The 21,544-nt window shown below is 39.2% G+C and overlaps 1 protein-coding gene across 1 annotated transcript in view; it reads left to right on the top strand.

The window, feature by feature from the left end:
* The window catches only part of AP3S1 (adaptor-related protein complex 3, sigma 1 subunit), an 80,414-nt gene that overhangs the window by 41,216 nt on the left and 17,654 nt on the right, over window positions 1–21,544 (top strand). The window contains exon 4 of the mRNA XM_006886669.1: window positions 14,071–14,142. Coding sequence (XP_006886731.1) covers window positions 14,071–14,142 — 72 coding nt within the window. The remainder of the gene's footprint in view (window positions 1–14,070; window positions 14,143–21,544) is intronic.

Here is a 21,544-nt window from a genome sequence, read left to right as displayed (position 1 = left end):
GTTGTACATAGGGTCTCTATGAGTTGCAAGCGACTCGACGGCACATAACAACAACAACCATAAGTTTATTTTTCAAAGTGGCTTTCCTAGCCAGTGACTTTGATTTTCACCACATGGCTGGGTTGGTCTCTACTAATGATATGAATGAGGCACATAAGCACCTTTTAAGTGGGAACATGCATATGTAGTTGACTAATTAGGGATTTGGTCAGTCTTGTCATTCAGGCTTAAATTGAGCAAATTTAGTGTTAGAAAATGGGATTGCCACTATAAACAAGAAAGAAAAATTGGAAAATTTATTGCTCATTCATTTAGACCAGAGCTTTCTGTACATTCTGCTCCGCTTCAACCAGGGTCTAGATAAAAGCAATGCAAAAGCAGTAGAAAATCAGAGGCTGATGTGAGACACATCTGAGCGTGGATTGCTGCCCCTCAGAGTCAGTGCCATGAGTCTGGTTGGCGTAAGGGAGGAGATGCCATTATTGACAGGACTAAGATAGCTTTTAAAGGTCTGAGGTTGAAAGTCGGAGGATCTTTAAGCATATTGTACCCTGCTTCCAACCTGAATTGTAACCTGTTAACTTCCCAAGAAGACCCCATAATTGTGAATATTGCCTGTGAACTCATTGTAGCCATTACAGTGGATTGGCAGACTCAAGAGCAAAACAGTGAGAGCCCTGGGAGGGATGGTTGGTGTTAGAATTTATAGAAGAAGTTGTGAGGAGTGTGGGAGCATGTCTGACTTTATGAGAATTGGTTTTTGGGTGGGGATGTTCTCACTTGGTATTGTTACCTTTTGTGTGCTTAGTGGAGATCAGGTGCTGTCACCCCCTATACTGGCTGCACCCTTTTTAAACTATTGATAACATTGTGAAGAAGGGAAATTCTAGAACACTTAATTGTGCTTATAGACCCAAAAAGCAGTCATTCAAGCAGAACAAAGGGTTACTTCTTGTTGTTGTTATTGTTATGTGCTGTGGAGTAGCTTGAGACTCATAGTGACCCTATGTACAACAGCCCTAAACCCTACTTTGTCCTGTGCCAATCTCACTGTCTCCAACACACCCACCCCAATTATCTCAGTCTGAATCAATCTAGCTCGTAGAGGTTCTTCCCCTCCTGCACTGTTCCTCACCCCACCCCCAAGCATGACATCCCTCTCCAAGGACGGGTCCCTCCTTGTAGTATGTCCTAAGTATGTCAGATGAAGCCTCAGAATCCTTGCCTCCAAAGAGAAGCCTAGTTTAACCCTCTCCAAGATGAACTTGTTTGTTTTCTTAGCAGTCCATGGTATATTCAGTACTCTTCTCCAGCACCAAAGCTCAAATATTTCAGTTCTCCTTCTTTCCTCACTAGTTATTGTCCAGCTCTCTGATGCACAGCAAGTAATTGCAAAGACCATGGCCTACCTTGTGTCCTTTCATTGTACCTATTTAATGCTGAGCACATCATCCTAGAGAGTGAAACAGCAGAATGCAGAGGATACAACCTTACTTAAAGATTTGAAGCATTTATTCAATATATTTCACACCGCAAAAAAAGAAAGTGAGGAAGCTCTGTTGGCACAGTACCCTCTTCGGGAGTTGCTTGGCTAATCCGAAAACCATGCCTCTCTGATAGTTTGGGTCTACCATTGACAGCTCCTTGGAGAAAGATGGGCACATGACTCCTGTGCAGTGTGGTGGTGGTGTTGTTATGTGCCATCGAGTCGCTTGCAACTTGTAGCGACCCCATGTACAATATCCCTAAACTCTGCTCTGTCCTGTGCCAATCACACTGTCTCCGACACTCCCATCCCAATTATCCCAGTCACTGAATCAACCACCTCATAGGGGGCCTTACCCTTCTGCGCTGTCCCTCCACCCTACCAAGCATGATGTCCCTCTCTAAGGACCAGTCTCTCCTCTACAACATGTCCAAAGTATGTTAGACAAAGCTTCCGAATCCTTGCCTCCAAGGAGCCCAGTTTCACTCTCTCCAAGATGAATCTGTTTGTTTTCCTAGCAGTCCATGGTACCCTCAATACTCTTCTCCAGCACCACAGCTCAAAGGCATCAATTTTCCTTCTATCCTCCTTAGTCACTGTCCAACTCTCTGATGCATAACAAGTGATAGCAAAGACCATGGCCTGTATAAGATGCACCTTAGTCTCCAAAGAGACACCATTGCTCTTCAGTTTTGGAGAGTTCCCTGTGCAGTGTAGAGCCTTGAAAACCCAATGGGGAGTTAGCTTACCACTGAATCAGGTCTAACATGACAGTAAATTTTGAGCTAAAACAAAAATTCTCATAATTGTGCCATTATACAACAACATGATATAATTGGGGAAAAAAGATTGAAGTTGTCAGGGATTTATTTTATTTGGCTCTACAATCAACACCAATGGAAGCAACAGTAAAAAAATCAAATGACTTATTGTAATGGGCAGATATGCTACAGCTGAACCTCTGTCAAGTGTTTATGTCACTTTAAGATGCATCTCACAGAAACCATGGTATTTTCAGTTCTTCTTGTTGTTAGGTGCCATCAAATAAAATATGGCTCATAGTGACCCTATGAATAATCCTTGCTGTCCTCACAGTCACTCACAGACTGTGTTAATCCACCTGGTTGAGAGTTCTCTTTTCCTTTGCCATCCATCTCCCTTTCTAAGGATGATATCCCTCTCCAAGGAATAGCTTCTCCCACCAACATGTCCGTAGTATGTGAGATGACCATTTATCGTCTTTACCTCCGAGGGACACTCTAGCTGCACACTTTCCAAAACATAATCTGTTCTTTTAGCAGTCCATCGGATGGATGTTCAATACTCTTCTTCAATACCATAGTTCGTAGGCATCAATTTCCCTTCTGCCATCCTTATTCATTGTCCAGCTCTCAGATCCGTAGCAAACAATTGGAAAGACCATGGCCTGAAACAGACTCACCTTAGACCTTAAACTAGTATCATTGCTTCTCAATAATTTGGAGAGCTCTCTGACTGCAGACTTTTTCATTTCAGTACAGTACATCTCTTTAATCTTTTGAATGCTGGTGCCAAGTGTATTGACTGTGGATACAAATAAGGTAAAGTTGTTGACAAGTTCAGTCTTTCTCTATCTATCATGATATTGCCTGTTGGTCAAGTGGTGAGGATTGGACAGTGAATTAAGAGGGTTGAAGAATTTTGAATTGTGGTGTTAGTAGAAAATATTGACACAATGACTGCAACAGTGGTAGAGATTCTAAGAATGATGCAAGATCAGGCTAAGTTTTGTTCTGACCTACATACGACTCCTATAAATTATGGACAGCTTGGTATACCCAACATGAAAAGCCTGCTTTGTCTCTTCTTTTTAACACTTTAAATAAGGTGGGGCGTTTTTTCATCAGATTTGACCAGTATGATGATTCACTTGATATTAAAAGATAGTAACAAAAAACCATGAGCCCAAAAATTAGAAGATGAAAATTAGAGACTACTAAAATGATACGCCAAGATACCTTTGAGTCTACTCCTTGGAGAAGGGACATCAAGAAAGGAGTCTGGCAGGGATGCATCCTGTCTCTATATCTTTTTAATCTACATGTATAACAGATTATTTGAGATGCTAGACTTTGTGAGGAGAAATGTGGCATCAGAATTGAAGGAAGACTCATCAACATGTGTTATGCAGATGATACAACCTTGCTTGCTGAAAGTGAGGATGACCTGAAGCATTTGCTTCAGAAGGGCAAAGACTGCAGCCTTCAATATGGATTGAAGCTCAACATCAAAAAAACAAAGGTTTTCACCAGTGGGCCAATTGGCAGCACCATGACAGATGGAGAAGAGAGTGAGATTGGTAACAATTTTAGCTTGCTTGGTCCTATAATCAGCACCCTTAGCACCAGCAGTCAGGAAATCAAAAGATGAATTGCAGTAGGGAAATCAATCAAGAACGTCTCCAAAGTGCTGAAAAGCAAACATACCAGTCTAGAAAATAAGGTGCACTTAATTCAGGTCATGGTCTTTTCAATTACTTGGTGTGCCTCAGAGAGCTGGACAGTGACTAAGGATGGCAGAAGAAGAATTGATGCCTTTTAGTTGTGGTGCTAGAGAAGAGTATTGAGCATACCATTGACTGTCAAGAGAGCAAACAGGTCTGTTTTGGAGAAGGTGAAACCAGGCTGCTCCTTGGAGGCAAGGATTCTGAAGCTCCATCTCACATACTTTAGGCATGTTGCCAGGAAGGACCAGTCCTTGGATAAGGACATTATGCTTGGAAAGTGGAGGAACAGCACAGGAGAGGAACACTCTGCATGAGACTGATTGATTGATACAGTAACTGGGCTAATGGGCATAAGTGTCGACAGGTAATACAGGCTCAGGATAGGGCAGGGTTCAAAGCTATTTATTATACAAAGGGTTACTGTGAGTTGCTAGCAACTCTCTGGAATGGAACAAGAAGATACCTTTACCTTCAGTCACTGAACAGATACTCTTGAAAAATACCAATTCATTAAAGGCAAAATTTTTAAAAGTCACAAAAAAGTACTGAATGTGCCAGGAGAGCTCAGAAAGAGTTTGAATTTTAAATCAGACCAATTACATTTGAATGACAGCTTTGGATGTAGTCTTCTTGCACTTTTCCTTGGAAAATGACAATGATTGGAAAGATGTAGGGTCCATGAAAGAGGAAGACCCTCAACAAGATAGATTGACACAGTGACTGCAACTGTGGAGTCAAGTGTGTCAGAGATGATGAGGATGGCACAGAATTGGACAGAGTTCAGATCTGTTGTTTGTAGAGTTGCTACGAGTTGTACTCAACTTGATAGCACCTCACAGCATCTTTACATATCCCTCTCCTGCTCTGTAAGGTGAGATATTTAAGGTGTTTAAATAGCACTTGAGTTTGCATATGACTAGGTTTGCCATTAAACCTGATTTGGACACTTACATCATTGACGTAGTGTTAATAAAAATAGAGACTTTAAGGGTGCATTTACTGTGTGATGAGCACTTTTATCTTTAGAACTGACAGGCAAGCAGCTTCCTGAAAGGAGCAAAAGAAAGACATTTCTGCATTATAGATATAAGCAATAGATTGAGATTCTCACCACTGGGCCAGTTGGCAGCACCATGATAGATGGAGAAGAGATGGAGTTTGTTAACAGTTTCAGCTTTCTTGGTAGCACAATCCACCTTGGTACCAACAGTGAGGAAATCAAAAGACAAGTTGCAGTAGAGAAATTTTCTGCTGTCAGGGACCTCTCCAAAGTACTAAAGAACAATGATTTTAGTCTGGAGAGTAAGGTGTACCTGATTCAGGCCGGGGTCTTCTCAGTTACTTGTTATGCATCAGAGAGCTGGACAGTGTTTAAGGATGAGAGAAGAATATCTAATGCATTTGAGTTGTGTTGCTGGAAAAGAGTCTGGATTGTCAAGGAAACAACCAAGCTGCTCCTCGGAGGCAGGGATTTTGAGCTTCTATCTCACATACTTTGGGTATGTGGCCAGAAGGGAGAAGGGCATCATTCTTGGAAGGCAGGAGAGACAGTACAGGAAAGGAAGACCCCAGATAAGATGGATTGTAACAGTACTTCTGGTAATAGGGGCAAGTATGTCGGAGAGAGTGAGACAGACTCAGGGTAGTGTAGAGTCGCTGTGAGTTGCAGGCATGTAACAAGAAGTAGCACTTTATCAGGAAACTCGGGTGGCCTAGTGGTAAGAAGCCGTGCTACAGTCTCAGAGGCGTGCAGTTCAAATGCACCAGCAGATTCATGGGAGAGTTATGGGCAGTCACTTATGTAATTTAATGCTTATTTTTAAAAACATAAACTTGATAAGAACAACTGTTTAATGTTAGTTGCTATTGAGTAGGATCTGACTCTTGGAGAACTTATATATAAATGACAATAAAACTACCTGATTGTGCACCATGTATAAAAGTTTAAAATCAGAGACACTGATTATATGTCACTAGACCAGTCTGAAATAAAATCATTATCAGTAAATCTTTACAGTAGATCCTCAGAAGCAGACATGATTGAGGAAGCGATTTTACAAACAGATGATTGAAATCTATTTTGTTGATTACTGTCCTGCCACTTTACTGGGATTGCCATGTAACAAACTGAATGACATGTACCTTTAAGAGGATCATGTAACCCAGCTTTATGTGTTGTTCATCTATACCTGCCAGGTTCTTATTTCTAGATATTCTGCCTTTAATTCCCTGAGGGTCTTTTAGAAGAAGCTTTAGTGATGTAGTACATTAAACATTATGCTGTTAATGAAAGGTCGATAGTTGGAATTTATTTCTCCCTAGGAGAAAGATGGGCTCTAGGAGAAAGATGGAAATCCTTCCGTAAGGATTTACAATGTCAGAAACCAAATATAAGGTCAGAATTGACTCGACAGCAGTAGGTTTTGGGTATGGTGGTGGCACAGTGTACAACATGTCACATTACTAATTGAAAGATCAAGAGCTTGAATCCCCCAGCTGTTCCTCGGGGGATAGGTGGACAGTCTCTTCCTGTAAAGATTTACAGCCTTGGAAATCTGATGGGGAGTCACTGTGACTTGGAACCAACTCATTGGTTTGGTTTTGAGATTTTTAGATGATCTTTTAGGAAATATGAATTTGTAACTTTCAGTTCTCTAGTTGTACACAAATGTATCCTTCTTTGCAGTTATTTTCACTCCATGACTAGTCATCAGGCCTTTGTCCTGTATAACCAGTAGGTAGTTTCAAATCTTGTCAACCTCTAGATTAGTGAATCACCCCAGGGATAATAGATACTTAATAGATACTATTTTATTGAAATAGACTGTCAACTTTATATCATTTAGAAAATGAAACAGAAGAGGGTGCTCTTTACTATGTTATGGCTAGTTTTTGCCTCTTTATTTTTCTTTTAGTGGACTAATGCAACAGCAGGCTTATTGGTTTTTGTATTCTGATTGGAACTCCCGAGTCTTTTAATTTCTTAAAACATTTCTTCAGATTGCAAATTAATTGGAGTGTTGTTTTGTTTTGTTTTTAAGTTGGTAACAAATTAGTGTTTGTATCCACCTTGGGGCTCTGGATTTCTTGTTAATTTTGCTGGATCAGAAGAAAATTAATACAAAGTTGTATGAAAAGAATCTTTGCTTTTAGTTTTATTTAAAAGAATTTCAAAGAACTAATGTGTCTTTTGAATGCTTCAAATCTTATTTCTTTTCATAAATTAAGAAAGTAGTGTTATTTTTAAAAAATAAAATAGTGTAACATTTTGCTATATGATGATACCTTTTGATTTTTCTAAGTACTCATGTCTCCTGTAGTTGATATTGTTACTTTTGGCTATTGATACTTTTATCTTGATAGCTGAGCTAGCAAACTACAAACTGGGCATCCTCAGCTTTCATGTATTTGCTTCTTTTCATACCAGTTTTTGTCAATAATATTAGAATTTTCTATTGGTATTTTCAGAATCATCTTATATTTTGGCTAACCAAGTAAATAATGTTGGCTCTCATTTAATATGTTTTAGGCACTGTGCTCAGTACTTTATCTAAGTTATATAATTCAGTTTTTATAACAATACAGAATAATAGGTAGTTTTATCACCATTTTATGGTTCTGAGACTTCAAGGTATTAATTGATGCTCAAGGTCACATAATTTATTAGCAGCAGAGCAAGTCTTTGAAACTATGTTTGTTAGTGTTTCAAAACTTATGTCTTCACCACTTTGGCATACAATCTCTAGTTATTATTATTGTTGTTACTCTTGTTGTTGTGTACTCTGGAGTTGGAACAGACTCATACCTGACCTTCCAGCAGATTTTCGGAAATAGTAAACCACACAAGAGATTGCCCATATCTCCCACAGAATAGCTACTGTTCTTGTTGTTATATGCTGTCGAGTTGTTTGCGACTCATAGCGACCCTATGTACAACAGCCCTAAACCCTCCTCTATCCTTTGCCAATCGCATTGCCTCTGACACACCCATCCCGAATACCCCAGTCACTGAATCAATCCATCTCATAGAGGGTCTTCCCCTCCTGTGCTGTCCCTCTACTCCAGCATGATGTCCCTCTCTAAAGACCTGTGTCTCCTTACAACATGTCCAAAGTATGTCAGACGAAGCCCCAGAATCTTTGCCTCCAAGGCGTAGCCTAGTTTAACCCTCTCTAGGATAAATCTGTTTGTTTTCTTGGCAGTCCATGGTACATTCAGTACTCTTCTCCAGCACCACAGCTCAAAGGCATCAATTCTTCTTCTAGCCTCCCTACTAGGCAACTCATATTCTTTGCCAATGTGTAGTGCATCAGTGGTACCCAGATTTTTTTTCCTCGTTTGCCCACCATAATCTACACAGTCAATGAATTGCACTGAGTATCTGTCAGTAGAAATGAATGGAGGGAAATTATTTAGACAGCATTTTCACCTTTTTAGGGTAGTAATTTTCTGATTGTTAACAACAACAACAAAAAAATTGAATATGTATGAGTAGTCAAACTAGTGGAAGGATAAGTAAAAAAAAAAAGGGGGGTATCCTGTTTTTGTTGTTGCTAAGTGCCATAAAGTATGACCCAGTGGCACCTAACAACAACACATAAAAATCAATTCTGGATAGTTTCAATATAAACATGGGAAATAAATCCAATACAGCTTTTATTATTTTTTAAAAATGTTATATATTATAGTAATATATTTTCTGGGAGAATATGTTTCTCATTTTGATTTAGCTCTTGATTTTTCTTAAACTCAACAAAAATATATTAACCATAAAGAAAGAATTTTGTGAAATATATTACCATAAAGGAAAAAGAAATATAAAATGTATTTTATTGGAACTTAAGTTTTCTGTGTTCTGAACAGAGTGTCGTTATCATTAGGTGCCATTGAGTCAGGCATGACTCGTAGCAACCCACCGAACATTAGAACTGAACTCGGTCCCATTCTATGCCATCTTCTTTATCTCTGACTCACTTGGACCTATTGCCCCAGTCAGTGTGTCAATCCATCATGTCGAGGGTCTTCCTCTCTTTTGCTAACCCTCCTCCTATCCAAGGATGATGTGCTTCTCAAAGTTATAGCCTCTCCTAGCAATATGCCTAAACTATTGTGAGATGAAGCTTTGTCATCTTTACCTCCTACGAAAATTCTGGGATATTGAGTACTCTTCTCCAACACCACAACTCAAAGGCATCAATTCTTCTTTTGTCATCCTTATTTATTGTCTATCTGTCATATTCATAGCAAGTGATTGAAAAGACCATGGTCTGAATCAGGTACACCGTAGTCTTCAAACTGATATCACTCCTCAGTAATTTGGAGAGGTCCCTGATAGACAACTTGTGCCCAAAACAATATGTTTCCATATCTCCTGACTGATCATACCCAGAGATTTGATTGTGGATCTCAGTAAGATGAAATTGTTGAAAACTTTAATCTTTCCCCCATCTATCATGATGTTGCTATCTGTCCAGTAGAATAGAAGATATTTTTAATGCGTGCATATCATAGAGAACTGTCTCTAGATTATGTAAAGATTACCTATATAGCAATAAGAAAATGACAAACCAGTAAAAAGATGAACAGGAGTCTTGAACAGACCTCATAAAAAAAGATCTTTAAGTAGCTGATAAATAGGAAAAGGTACTCATTCTCATTAAACAACATAGACATAGAAATAGGAATTAATATCATAGTGACATAAGACTACATGTCTGTAAGAATGACTAAAATGAAAAGACTGGGAACACAAAGTGCTCTCAAGATGTAGTATCACTGGAGCTGTATTTGGAGTATAAGTTTGTTTATGTAGTAGCTTTGAAGATACTTCATAGTATCTATAAAAAGTGCTAATATGCTTCTCTAGGATCATGAGACAGTCGTCAGAACAGAACAAGGAGAAACTGCATGATTCAAAATCAGAAAGGGTGCATTCAGGGGATTCTTTCTCCATACCTTTTCAGTTTATTTTCAGAACAGATTATCCTGTAGGCTGGGCTGTATGTGGAGGAATGTGGCATCAAGGTGGGAGGAAGATTCATCAATAACCGGCATTATATAGATGACACAATCCGGCTTGCTGAAACTGAGGAGGACCTGAAGTGCTTGTTTCAGAAGGTCAAGGATTGCAGCCTTCAATATGGATTGAAGCTCAACATAAAGGAAACAAATATTCTCATCACTGGGCTGACTGGCAGCATCGTGGTGGAGAGTGAAGAGATTAAGATTGTAAACAGCTTTAGTTTACTTGGCTCCACAGTCAACACTCTAGGCACCAGCAGCCAGGAAATTAAAAGATATATTGCTTTTGGAAAGTTTGCTGTCAGAGACCTCGCCAAGGTACTGAAGAGCAGTAATGTCAGTCTGGAGACTAAGGTGTGCCTGACACAGGACATGGTCTTTGCAGTCACTGCTATGCATCAGGGAACTAAACAGTGACTAGGGATGATAGAAGGAGAATTGGTGCCTATGAGCTGTAGTGTTGGAGAAGAGTATTGACTATACCATGGACTGCTAAGAGAACGAACAGATTTGGCCTAGAGAAGTTTAAACCAGGCTGCTCTTTGGAGGCAAGGATTCTGAAACTTCATTTGACATACTTTGGACGTGTTGCAAGGAGGAACCAGTCCTTGAAAAGAGACAACATGCTTGGGAGGGTGGAGGGACAGCGCAGGAGAAGAAGACCCTAAATGAGATGGATTGATTCAGTGAGTAGGGTAATGGGGGTATGTGTGACTGAGACAATAAGATTGGTACAAAATAGAGCAGGATTTATGGATGTTGTACATAGGGTCTCCAGGAATTGCATTCAACTCAGCGGCATATAATAACAACATCAATAATTTAAATGAAAATTCACAAAGCGAATTGATTTTTAATCAATCATGTAGACATTTTGTTTTATAACATTAACTACAATACTTACTGTAATCATTCTTTTCCCACTTCCTTCCTATAATTCTCATTTCCATTAAGTAATCTGCTTTCACAACCTGCATGTAAAGCAGTTCAACTCTGCTTACTTGAGGTTACCATTAATTAGAATCAACCTGATAGCTAGTTATAGCTTGTTAAGAATATTAGCAATCACCCCTTTACTCGTAATGCTGTATCAGTGTAGTATTAAATTTTATGCCTGAATTTAATAGGACAAATAGTGGAAATAGAGATGGGAAAAGAATTAAAAAGCAGTGACAACCATGCAAGTTGTTGTTGTGTTATGTGCCGCCAAGTCCCTTGTGACTCATAGCGACCCTGTGTACAACAGCCCTAAACTCTACTCTGCCCTGTGCAATCGCACTGTCTCTGATACACCCATCCCGATTATCCCAGTCACTGAATCAGTCCACCTCACAGAGGGCCTTCCCCTCCTGCGCTGTCCCTCCACCCTACCAAGCATGATGTCCCTCTCCAAGGACCGGTCCCTTCTTACAACATGTCCAAAGTATGTTAGACAGAGCCTCAGAATCCTTGCCTCCAAGGAGCTGCCCGGTTTAACCCTCTCGAGCATGAATCTGTTTGTTTTCCTAGCAGTCCATGGTACCCTCTGTACTCTTCTCCATCACCATAGATCAAAGACATCAATTCTCCTTCTATCCTCCCTAGTCATTGTCCAACTCTCTGATGCATAAGAAGTGATTGCAAAGACCATGGCCTGTATCAAGACACACCTTAGTCTCCAGAGAGGCACCATTGCTCTTCAGTACTTTGGAGAGGTCCCTAACAGCAGACTTTCCCATCGCAATATGTCTTTTAATTTCCTGGCTACTGGTGCCAAGAGTGTTGACTGTGGAGCCAAGCAAACTAAAGCTTTGAACAATCTCAATCTCTTCACCATCCATCCTGATGCTGCCAGTTGGTCCAATGGTGAGAATCTTTGTCTTCTTTACATAGAGCCTCAATCCATCCTGAAGGCTGCAGTCCTTGACCCTCAGCAGCAAGCGCTTCAGTCCTCCTCAGTTTCAGCAAGCAGGGTTGTGTCATCTTCATAACACAGATTGTTGATAGATCTTCCACCAATCCTGACACCACATTTCTCCTCATAGAGCCCAGTCTCCTGGATAATCCACTCTGCATACAGGTTGAAAAGGTATGGAGACAGGACACATCCCTGGCATATGCCCTTCCCAGTTTTGAACCATGCAGTGTTTCCTTGCTCTGTTCTGACAACTGCCTCTTGGTCCAAGTATAGGTTTTGCATTAGCACAATCAATTGTTCTGGAATCCCCATTCTTCTCAGAGTCAGCCACAGTTTGTTATGATCCACAGAGTCAAACTCCTTTGCATAGTCAGTGAAACACAGACATTCTTCTGGTATTCTCTGCTTTCAGCCAAGATCCATCTAACATTAACTATAATATCCCTAGTACCACAACCCCTTCTAAACTCACCCTGGACGTGTGGCAGTTCTCTGCTAATGTGCTGGTCAAGCTGTTTTTGGATGATCTTCAGTAGAATCTTGCTGCTTGCCTGTGAAATCAATGATATTGTTCTATAGTTTCCACACTCTGTTGGGTCACCCTTCATTGGGATGGGAACAGATATAGACCTCTTCCAGTCAGTTGGCCAAGTGGTTTTTCTCCAGAATTTAAAAAAAACTTTTAAGGATCATCTGGACAACCTTGTTGTTTCACTTAAAGGTGCCATAGGATTCAGAAGTTGTACTCACAATTACAGTTCTTTACAAAAAGTATACAGAGTAAAGTCAGGCAAAAACCAAGTGTAGGCTTCCATATCCCCTCCCAGTGATGTGTGTTGTGATGGTGGCGACCCGTAGCTGTCCTTCTAGCAGATTTCCAGAAACACGAGATCACATGAGAGGAGATTGCCCATTTTTCCTAAGCAACCACTGGCTGGTTCAAACTGTGTATCTTAAGCCACATTTATGAAATGGGCCTAATTCCCTCAGCCAGGTTATGTGATGGCATGTGAAGGGTTCTCATATGGCAACATCCACCCTAGTCTGACCATCTTGAGTCTTTATTGGAGACCAGTCGGTCACATAGGTGTGTAGTCCCAAAGTGCCTGACTTTTAGTTACTCAAAATCAGACTTTCAGAGACAAAGCAGGTGCTTGCCATAAGCAAATTGTTAGCATAAACTATCTGGCCTAAACTGGAACAGAGTGCCCAAAGCACACAAAATACTCTTAGCTGACATAATGTCTCAAGAACTCAAAATTCAGTTCCCAGAAATAGGGAGGGTGCTTGCAAGACTGACTGCTGAGTTAACCTGTTTTCACACAAGATTATACTATTTAGCTAGGCCAGAGTGTAAATCCAGATAAAAATGATGCCAAAGTTGATCCTCTTTCCGTAAGTAATCTTTAATGATTTTGTATACAGATTTGCTATTTTAAAATTACTGATCACATTAAGCATGCTTTGCACTGTGCTATAACATTTATTTGTTAGAAAGTTTTTTTGGGTGAGCTCTCGTGGCCTAGTGGCAAGAAGCTGCACTACAATCCCAGAGGTGCACAGTTTGAATCCACCAGATGCTCTGCCGGGGAAGAGGGGAAAATCTCCTCCCGTACCAGTCGGATCTGATTTGATGGTACACACACACACACACACACACACACACACACACACAAATAATAAAATTTAAAAAAAATAAAATAAAAAAAGAAGGTTTTTTTGATGGAATAATCTATAACCTTCATTAAATAGAAAAATACCATTTATCTTGTTAAATATTTCTAATGAGTTTCAACATTTCCTTACATGAAGAGATTTTTGGAGGGAGTAACTTTTTAAGTCCTTTTGTGAGTAATGGTGCTAAGAAATTTCTAGTTCTTGGTTATTTTCAGCAGACTTTGCTTTGACTATTTATATATTGAAAAGTAGTTTCTATGAAGAGTTATCTATTACCAGATCTTTTGTACTGTATACCAGTTTTAATTTTAAGCAATGGAAATAGGACAATAGAGTTAAAATATTTTAACTCATAGTTATGAATGGACTGCTTCATAGTTAATAGATTGAAATCAGCTTTTCATGTTTTATATGCCATCGGTTGCCTGCAACTCATAACAGTCCTATGTGCAATAGTTTTGAATGCAATTATAAAAAAGCTTTTAATCTTTTTCTTTTCTTTAGGTATTTGTGGAAACGTTAGACAAGTGTTTTGAAAATGTCTGTGAACTGGATTTAATTTTCCATGTAGACAAGGTACTGTTTCTATATTGTCAATTTTTCTAAGCTTTTTATTCTAAAAATCAAAACATAGAATTATCAGTTTATGGTAATAATATTGTTTTATTTCTTTACTAGTCAGTCTGAATTATTTTTACTATGAGCCAGAGAGCTAGGTACTGTGCTTATGAGAACATTTACAGGCTCTAGAGGAGTTCATATCTGAGAGCAGAAACATCACATTCATAAGTATAGATTTGTTCATGGGTGTTAATGAGAAAACATCTAAAACACCTCTCTCTGCCTGTTACTAGCTGCCATCAAGTCTATTTGAACAGTTTAAAGTGACTCCAACTCAGGAAGTTATTAGAGTAGATTTTATAGTATTTCTCTTACAAAAAAGGATAAGATGGCTCTACAGGTAGAAATATAAAATACTTATCTATTCTGTCCTGTAGTCTCTGATTTGGGATCAGTATTGGTAGTGGGAGTTTAGTGCTTTATTAAAAAGCAATTTAATGCATTGAAGCAATTTTTTTGGCCGTTATCTTATTTATTATTTTCAGACATAGTATGATTTGAATGAAAGTTCAGATTTTTTTTCTGCTCAACATTTTGTTGTTTTTGTTATATGCCACTGAGTCACATGCAGTGACTCATTGCAACTCTATGTACAACAACTCTGAATCTTGCTCTATCCAGAACCAGTCTCACTGACTCCGACACACCACCATTACACTAGTTACTGTGTCAATTCATCTCATCCTGTTTGTTTAGTGTGCTCGTGGAGTCGAGAGAAGACCAGTGAGATAAATGTGGGTTTTCAAGTGGTCATCCCTCTCTCAGGCAAATGACGCCAAGAGTGTGAAGTTCCTGCTTTTATTAGCAGGATTTCAAACCGTACAGTAAAGCATGACCCATAGGGTGGGTGAATGTTTAAACATGTGGAACAAAGCATAGGTAATATAGGTAAGCATGAACAGTTTTCAAGAAAAAGCTTTGTATTCATGAATACAAGGGACTGCACTCTCAACACCCTTATCAAGAACTTTAGAAAATAGTCTTTTTGTTTAACAGAGAACTTCCCGATCCCTTTCATGTTGCTATAGTACATGCTCCAGGAAGTCTGAGACTACTTTCAGTCCCATCCATTCTTGGTACTATTTGCCTGCTTTCAGGCATTGTAGCCAATTTCTTTCAATGGCCACTAGTAACCCTAGTGCACCAGAATGACCCTACAATCTGTGATCTTCCTCTTTTCTACTGTCTCTCTACCCTTCCAAGTATGATGTCCTCCTGGCCCACATGCCCAAAGTATGTGAGACAGCTTCAAGATCCTTGCCTCCAAGGAGAAATTTGGTTTTACCTTCTCTAAGACAGATCTGTTTGTTCTCTTGGCAGTCCATGTTATGTTCAGTACTCTTCTCCAGCACTACAACTCGAAGGCATCAATTATTCTGTCATCCTTAGTCATTGTCCAGCTCTCTGATGCATAGCAAGTAATTGTGAAGACCATGGTCTGTAATAGGCATGCCTTAGTCTCTAGACTGACATCATTACTCTTTAGCACTTTCGAGAGGTCCCTAACAGCTTTCTTCCCCAATGACTTCATCCTTTGATTTCCTGATTGCTGGTTGCCAGAGTATTGTTTGTGGAGCCGAGTAAGCTGAAATTGTTAACAACTTCATTCTCTCCTCCATCTGTCACAGTGCTGCCACTTGCCAGTGGTGAGAATATTTGTCTTCTTGATATTGGACTTCAGTCTATATTAACGACTATTTCAACATTTTGCATTATGTTTTCTTTGCTTTCAGGCCCCACATTATAAGAGCATTCTTCTCACTGCCTTCCTGTGTTTACCATTCCCATTCATCCTTTTTGCTTTTTTTAACTTTGTTGTTGTTAGGTGTCCTTGAGTTGAGTACAACTAATAGCAACTCTGAACAACAGACCTGAACCACATCATATCTGATATACTTTAGCCCGTTGCTGTAGTCACTGTCACTCTATCTCACTGGAGTTCTTTTGCTTCACTGGCCCTCCACTTTTCCAAGCATTTCGTCCCTTTTCAGGGAATAATCTTTCGTAGCAACATGTCCAAAGTGTGAGAGACAAAACTGCTATCTTTGCCTCTCAGGAGGATTCTGACAGTACTTTTCCCAAAACATAACTGTTAATTCTTTGAGTAGTCCATGAAATATTTAATACTCTTAACATCACAGTTCAAAGACATCATTTCTTCTTCTTTCATCCTTTTTCATTGTCCAGCTCTCAGAATTGTAGCAAGTGTTTTATCATGGTGGAGACACTTCTCTTTTGATCTTGTATGGCTGATTGCTATAAGAATTAAGTGCATCCCTAGTCTAACCATTCACTTTATAGACTTGCCTGTTGTTTGGCTTCATGCTGATAGACTGGACTGTATTCAGTTCTAGGCTTAAAAGATGACTAAGGACCATATTATGTCTTTGATTTTCTTCATCTTTGCTACAGATAGGGAGAGACCAGTAGGTACCTTACATGACTTCTGTTGCTATTGTTAGGTACCTTCAAGTTGACTACAAGTCATGCAGCCCTATGAACAACATAACTGAACCTTGACTGTCCTAAACCATCCTCACCTTCTCTGAGAAACTGGGGTTCATTGTGACAGTTACCTGTCAGTCCATTTTGTTGAGGATTTTTCTCTCTTTCACTGTCCTTCTGCCTTTCCCAGCATGGTAGTTTTGTTTTGTTTTCCAATTATTGACCTCTCCTGAGAACATGACCAAAGTCTGTTAATTGAACTTTGATTATTCTTGCCTCTAGTATACTCCCCAATTATACTTCCTTCAAGACAGGATTTGGAAGTTCATGGAGTAGTCAGTACTCTTCCACAGCCACAGTTCAGAGGCATTCATTCATTTTTGGTAATCTTTATTCATTGTTCAATTTTCAGATACATAAGAAGTAAATGAAATGATTATGGTTTAGATCAATTACAGTTTAGTCTTCAGACTGACATTGTTACTCTTTAGCACTTTGAAGAGGCATGTGACAGCTGATTTTTACCAGTGCAGCATGTCTTTTGATTTCTTAACTGTTGTTACCATGAGTATTGATTGTGAATCCAAGTAAAATGAAATCTTTGGAAAAGCTTTTAAAAAATTTTTTAAAAATGTTTGGTTCAATCTCGTCGAGTCTTACAACTGCTAAAAAGTGAAAGATGTGTATTAATCTTCATTTTGCTCTTTAACGATTGTATAGTCTTAGCTCAACTCTGCTATTGCTTAGCAATGTATATAAACATTTAATAAATAAGCTTTAATAATAATGTGAATACTGATTAATATGTATCATTATCCTTTAACTTTCTAATTTTAAGCTAATTTATATAATTTTGAAGGAAAAAGGGTTCATTTAGTATTATTTGGCCAGCCACAGTATACATGGGAGAAAGATGGGCAGTCTCCTCTCATGTGATTTTACAGCCTCTGAATACCTGCTGCACGATCAGCTGCGAATTTATTCCAACTTGATGTCAGTGAGTTTTGTTTTTTGTCACTCTCAGTAAACTTTTAAATGTTTTATAAAATTACATATGAAAGCATTTAATCTTTATTATAATATAAGCAAAAACTTCTAATATCTTTCACAATTTCCTTGTCTTACATCCTTTTCCCTACCTACTTCTACCTTCAATTCATTCTTTATTTTCATGCTTAATATGGAAAATGATATGTATAGTGAAACCCAATTTGTGTAAGTAAATATGCACATGCACACGCAGAGAAACACACCCAGTTGTGTGTATAACAAGTTTTGTAGAAAATTTGTTGTGTTGTTGATTGCCATTGGGTCGAGCACAACTCATAGGGACCCCATGTACAAAATGCCTGAAGCCTTTCTATAACTATCGTCATTTATCAAAGTTCATAGTTTTCAGAGGCATGTTGTTTAGGAAGTGGAAGTTTCCATTAACTGTAATTTTGGATATTAATCCAAAACTGAAACTCCTCCTATCAAGTCAAAACTGACTCAGGGCTGACCTTCCAGCAGGTTTTCACATGCTGTACATCACATGGGAGGAGATTGCCTATCTTTTTCCTGAGGATCCACTGGTAAATTCCAACTACCAGAGAGACACCACCTTTGGACTAGTAATGCAGTTCTCAAAGACTACCCCACCAGAGCTCCCTTATAAGAATCTAATTGTAAAAAAAAAAAAAAAAATCTAATTGTAAAGCAGAAAGTGTTTGTACATCATACATATTTATGATATGATGTATCATACATACTGTATGATAGGAACTTCCTATAGTGCTGGTTTAAAAAAAATACAAGTTAAATTTAGAAACCATGTTCTGTACTCAGAAACTACATATTAAGATACACAGGCATTAAAAAGTGTGGAAATACATTGTTAATGTGGTATTTATTACTTTTTAAACACTTAAAAGTATCATAATAACTCAGAAAAGAGAGTAAAACCCCACTAACCTCTTGTTTAAGATAAACCTCAAAGTGACTATGTAGATTAGTTGTTACTAGCATGTTGTCACTTTTTTTTTCAATCACATAGCATGCTAGTTTATATAACAAAACATTTTATTGTGTAAGTAGTAAAACATGTCAATGTTTTCATAAAAGTCCTTTAAGCAGAAATTTTAAAACAAAATACTGAGCTAAAAGCTGAGCTTTTATCATCTTCTCTTACTGTTGTTAGGTGCTGTCAGGTCAAGTATGACTTTTAGCGACCCTATGAATAACAGAATTTTTGTGCCAGCCAATCTCTGACACTCTTGAGCCCATTTCTGCAGTCACTATGTCAGTCCACCTGGTTGAGGATCTTCCCTTCCACCTTTCCAATCATGATGTCCTTCTAGCAACCTTCCCAAAATACGTAAGATGAAGCTTCACCACCCTTGCTTCCAAGGAGCAATCTGGCTTCACCATCTCCACGACATACCTGTTTGTTCTTTTGGCAGTCCACGGGATGTTCTGTACTTTCCTCCAATACGATAGTTCTAAATCATCAAATTTTCATCTTCTGTTACTGAATCTCAAACTGTTGCCATCTAGTTGGTTCCAACTCACAGCAGCGCTCCATCAGGTTTTCACAGCTATAAATCTTAAGGATGAGACTACCCTTCTTTTCCACTTGGAGCTGTTGGTGAGATCATACTGCTGAAGATATGTGGCATTCTGGTTAAGAGGTTTTGTCAGGTAAAAACACTGTCTGTTGTTCATAGTGTCACCATGAGTTGTAGTCTAACTCTGTAGCACATAAGAACACAACAATCACAACAAAAGCACTATTAAATATCCATACTTTTATCCATAATATTAAACAAATTACTATTCTCAGTAATTTTCTAAGAGTGTTATTTTGTTTCATGAAGTACTTTGAGTATAAATAAAAACCTAATAATTACTGTAATATGCAGATCTTTCCCCCAGTGTCACAAACTGACAGGTTTGTTAAATCTTACCGTTTATAAGGCTCCAAAACTGATCCCAGGTACCAGTTTTAGGAGAAAGTTTTCTCTCTCTAGCAGATCTTGAGGAAGGTCCTTGTCTCTGAGCTTCAGCTCCTGGACCATCTTCCTGTGGCTTAATGTCTCTGCTCCCCTGGCAAATCAGTCACACAAAATTCATGGAGCAGTGCCCTTCTAAGGCCAGTGACAGCATGACAGGAAGAGACCTTGGATGGATGCTTGAGTTTTCCAGCTGAGATGCACAGCAAGACAGTGTTCCAGGTGAGGTAAGGTCTCAGCTGGATCTGGTATGCTGGTGCTTCACACTTTGCCTGTGGACCACAAGCTGAAGTGATGGCAGGGGAATATGTTTTCCTCTACTGCCCCTGCTTGCTAGCTCTAAGCCCAGGATCTTTGGGCGAGGCATGATGGAAGTTGAAGGGCTGGGAGTTCTACCTGAAGGAAAATGTTAGAGGAAGTGTGAAAAATGCTTTAGTCTGTTGCCACTGCTTGCTTGTTCTAAAGGAAGAGACATTAAAATAAAAAGCAGAACAAAAGATTTCAAAGGGCAGTTTGAGAAGACAAAGCAAACTATTATAATGGAATGGGCAGAGACCAGAATTGGAGGATAAAAAGGGAAGAACTTGCTCACCATTTCTTAAGCTGAAAGAAATGAAAAACAAATCCAAGACTTGAATTGCAAATTTGAGATGCTATGGACAAAATCTTGAATGACATACGAAGTATCAAAAGAAGGTGGAGAGAATACACCGGATCATTGTAACAATGAATTGATGACACTGAAATATTTCAGAAATTACCATATGATCAAGAACCAATGATAATGAAGGAAGAGGTTCAAGCTGCAGTAAAGGCATTGCCAAAAAGTAAGGCTCAAGGAATGAATGGAGTATTAATTGGTATGTTTCATCTAACAGATGCAGCCCTGTGTGCTCACCAGTCTATGCAAGGAAATTTGGAGGACAGTTTCTTGGTTAACTGACTGGAAGAGATCTATACTGGTTCCCAAAAAGGTGATCCACCATCTTGAAGAATGTGGAAAATGTCAAATAATACCATTAATATCCCATAAAGGCCAAATAATACTAAAAATAATTCAAAATCAGCTAGAATAATGCATTGATAAGAATTGCCAGAAGATCAAGCTATATTTAGAAGCTGTAGCACCAGAGATATTATTGCTAGTGTCAGATAGATCTTGCCTGAAGGCAATACCAGAAGAATGCGGTCGTGGTGGTGTCATGTGCCGTCGAGTCACTTGCAACTCAGAGCAACCCTATGTACAACAGCCCTAAACTCTGCGCTGTACTGTGCCAATCGCACCTCCTCCGATACACCCATCCGATTACTCGAGTCACTGAATCAATCCACCTCACAGAGGGCCTTCCTGTCCTGCGCTGTCCCTCTACCCTACCAAGCATGATGTCCCTCTCCAAGGACTGCTCCCTCTTTAGAACATGTCCAAAGTATGTCAGACGAAGCCTCAGAATCTTTGCCTCCAAGGAGCCGCCCAGTTTAACCCTCTCCGCGATAAACCTGTTTGTTTTCTTAGCAGTCATGGTACCTCAATACTTTTCTCCATCACCACAGCTCAAAGACATCAATTCTCCTTCTATCCTCCCTAGTCCTTGTCCAATTTTCTGATACATAACAAGTGATAGCCAAGACCATGGCCTGTATCAGATGCACTTTAGTTTCCAGAGAGACATCCTTGCTCTTCAGTACTTGGAGAGGTCCCTAACAGAAGACTTTCCCATCGCAATACGTCTTTTAATTTCCTGGCTACTGGTACCAAGAATGTTGACTGTGGAGCCAAGCAAACTAAAGCTTTGAACAATCTCAATCTCGTCACCATCCATCCTGATGCTGTCAATTGGTCCAGTGGTGAGAATCTTTGTCTTCATTACATTGAACCTCAATCCATCCTGAAGGCTGCAGTCCTTGACCATCTGCAGCAAGCA

Source organism: Elephantulus edwardii, unplaced genomic scaffold (assembly GCF_000299155.1).
Source record: "Elephantulus edwardii isolate Elephantulus edwardi_28Jun2011 unplaced genomic scaffold, EleEdw1.0 scaffold00050, whole genome shotgun sequence".
NCBI lineage: Eukaryota > Metazoa > Chordata > Mammalia > Macroscelidea > Macroscelididae > Elephantulus > Elephantulus edwardii.
Note: the sequence above shows the minus strand (reverse complement) of the source record. Positions and strands in the feature narration are given on the sequence as shown.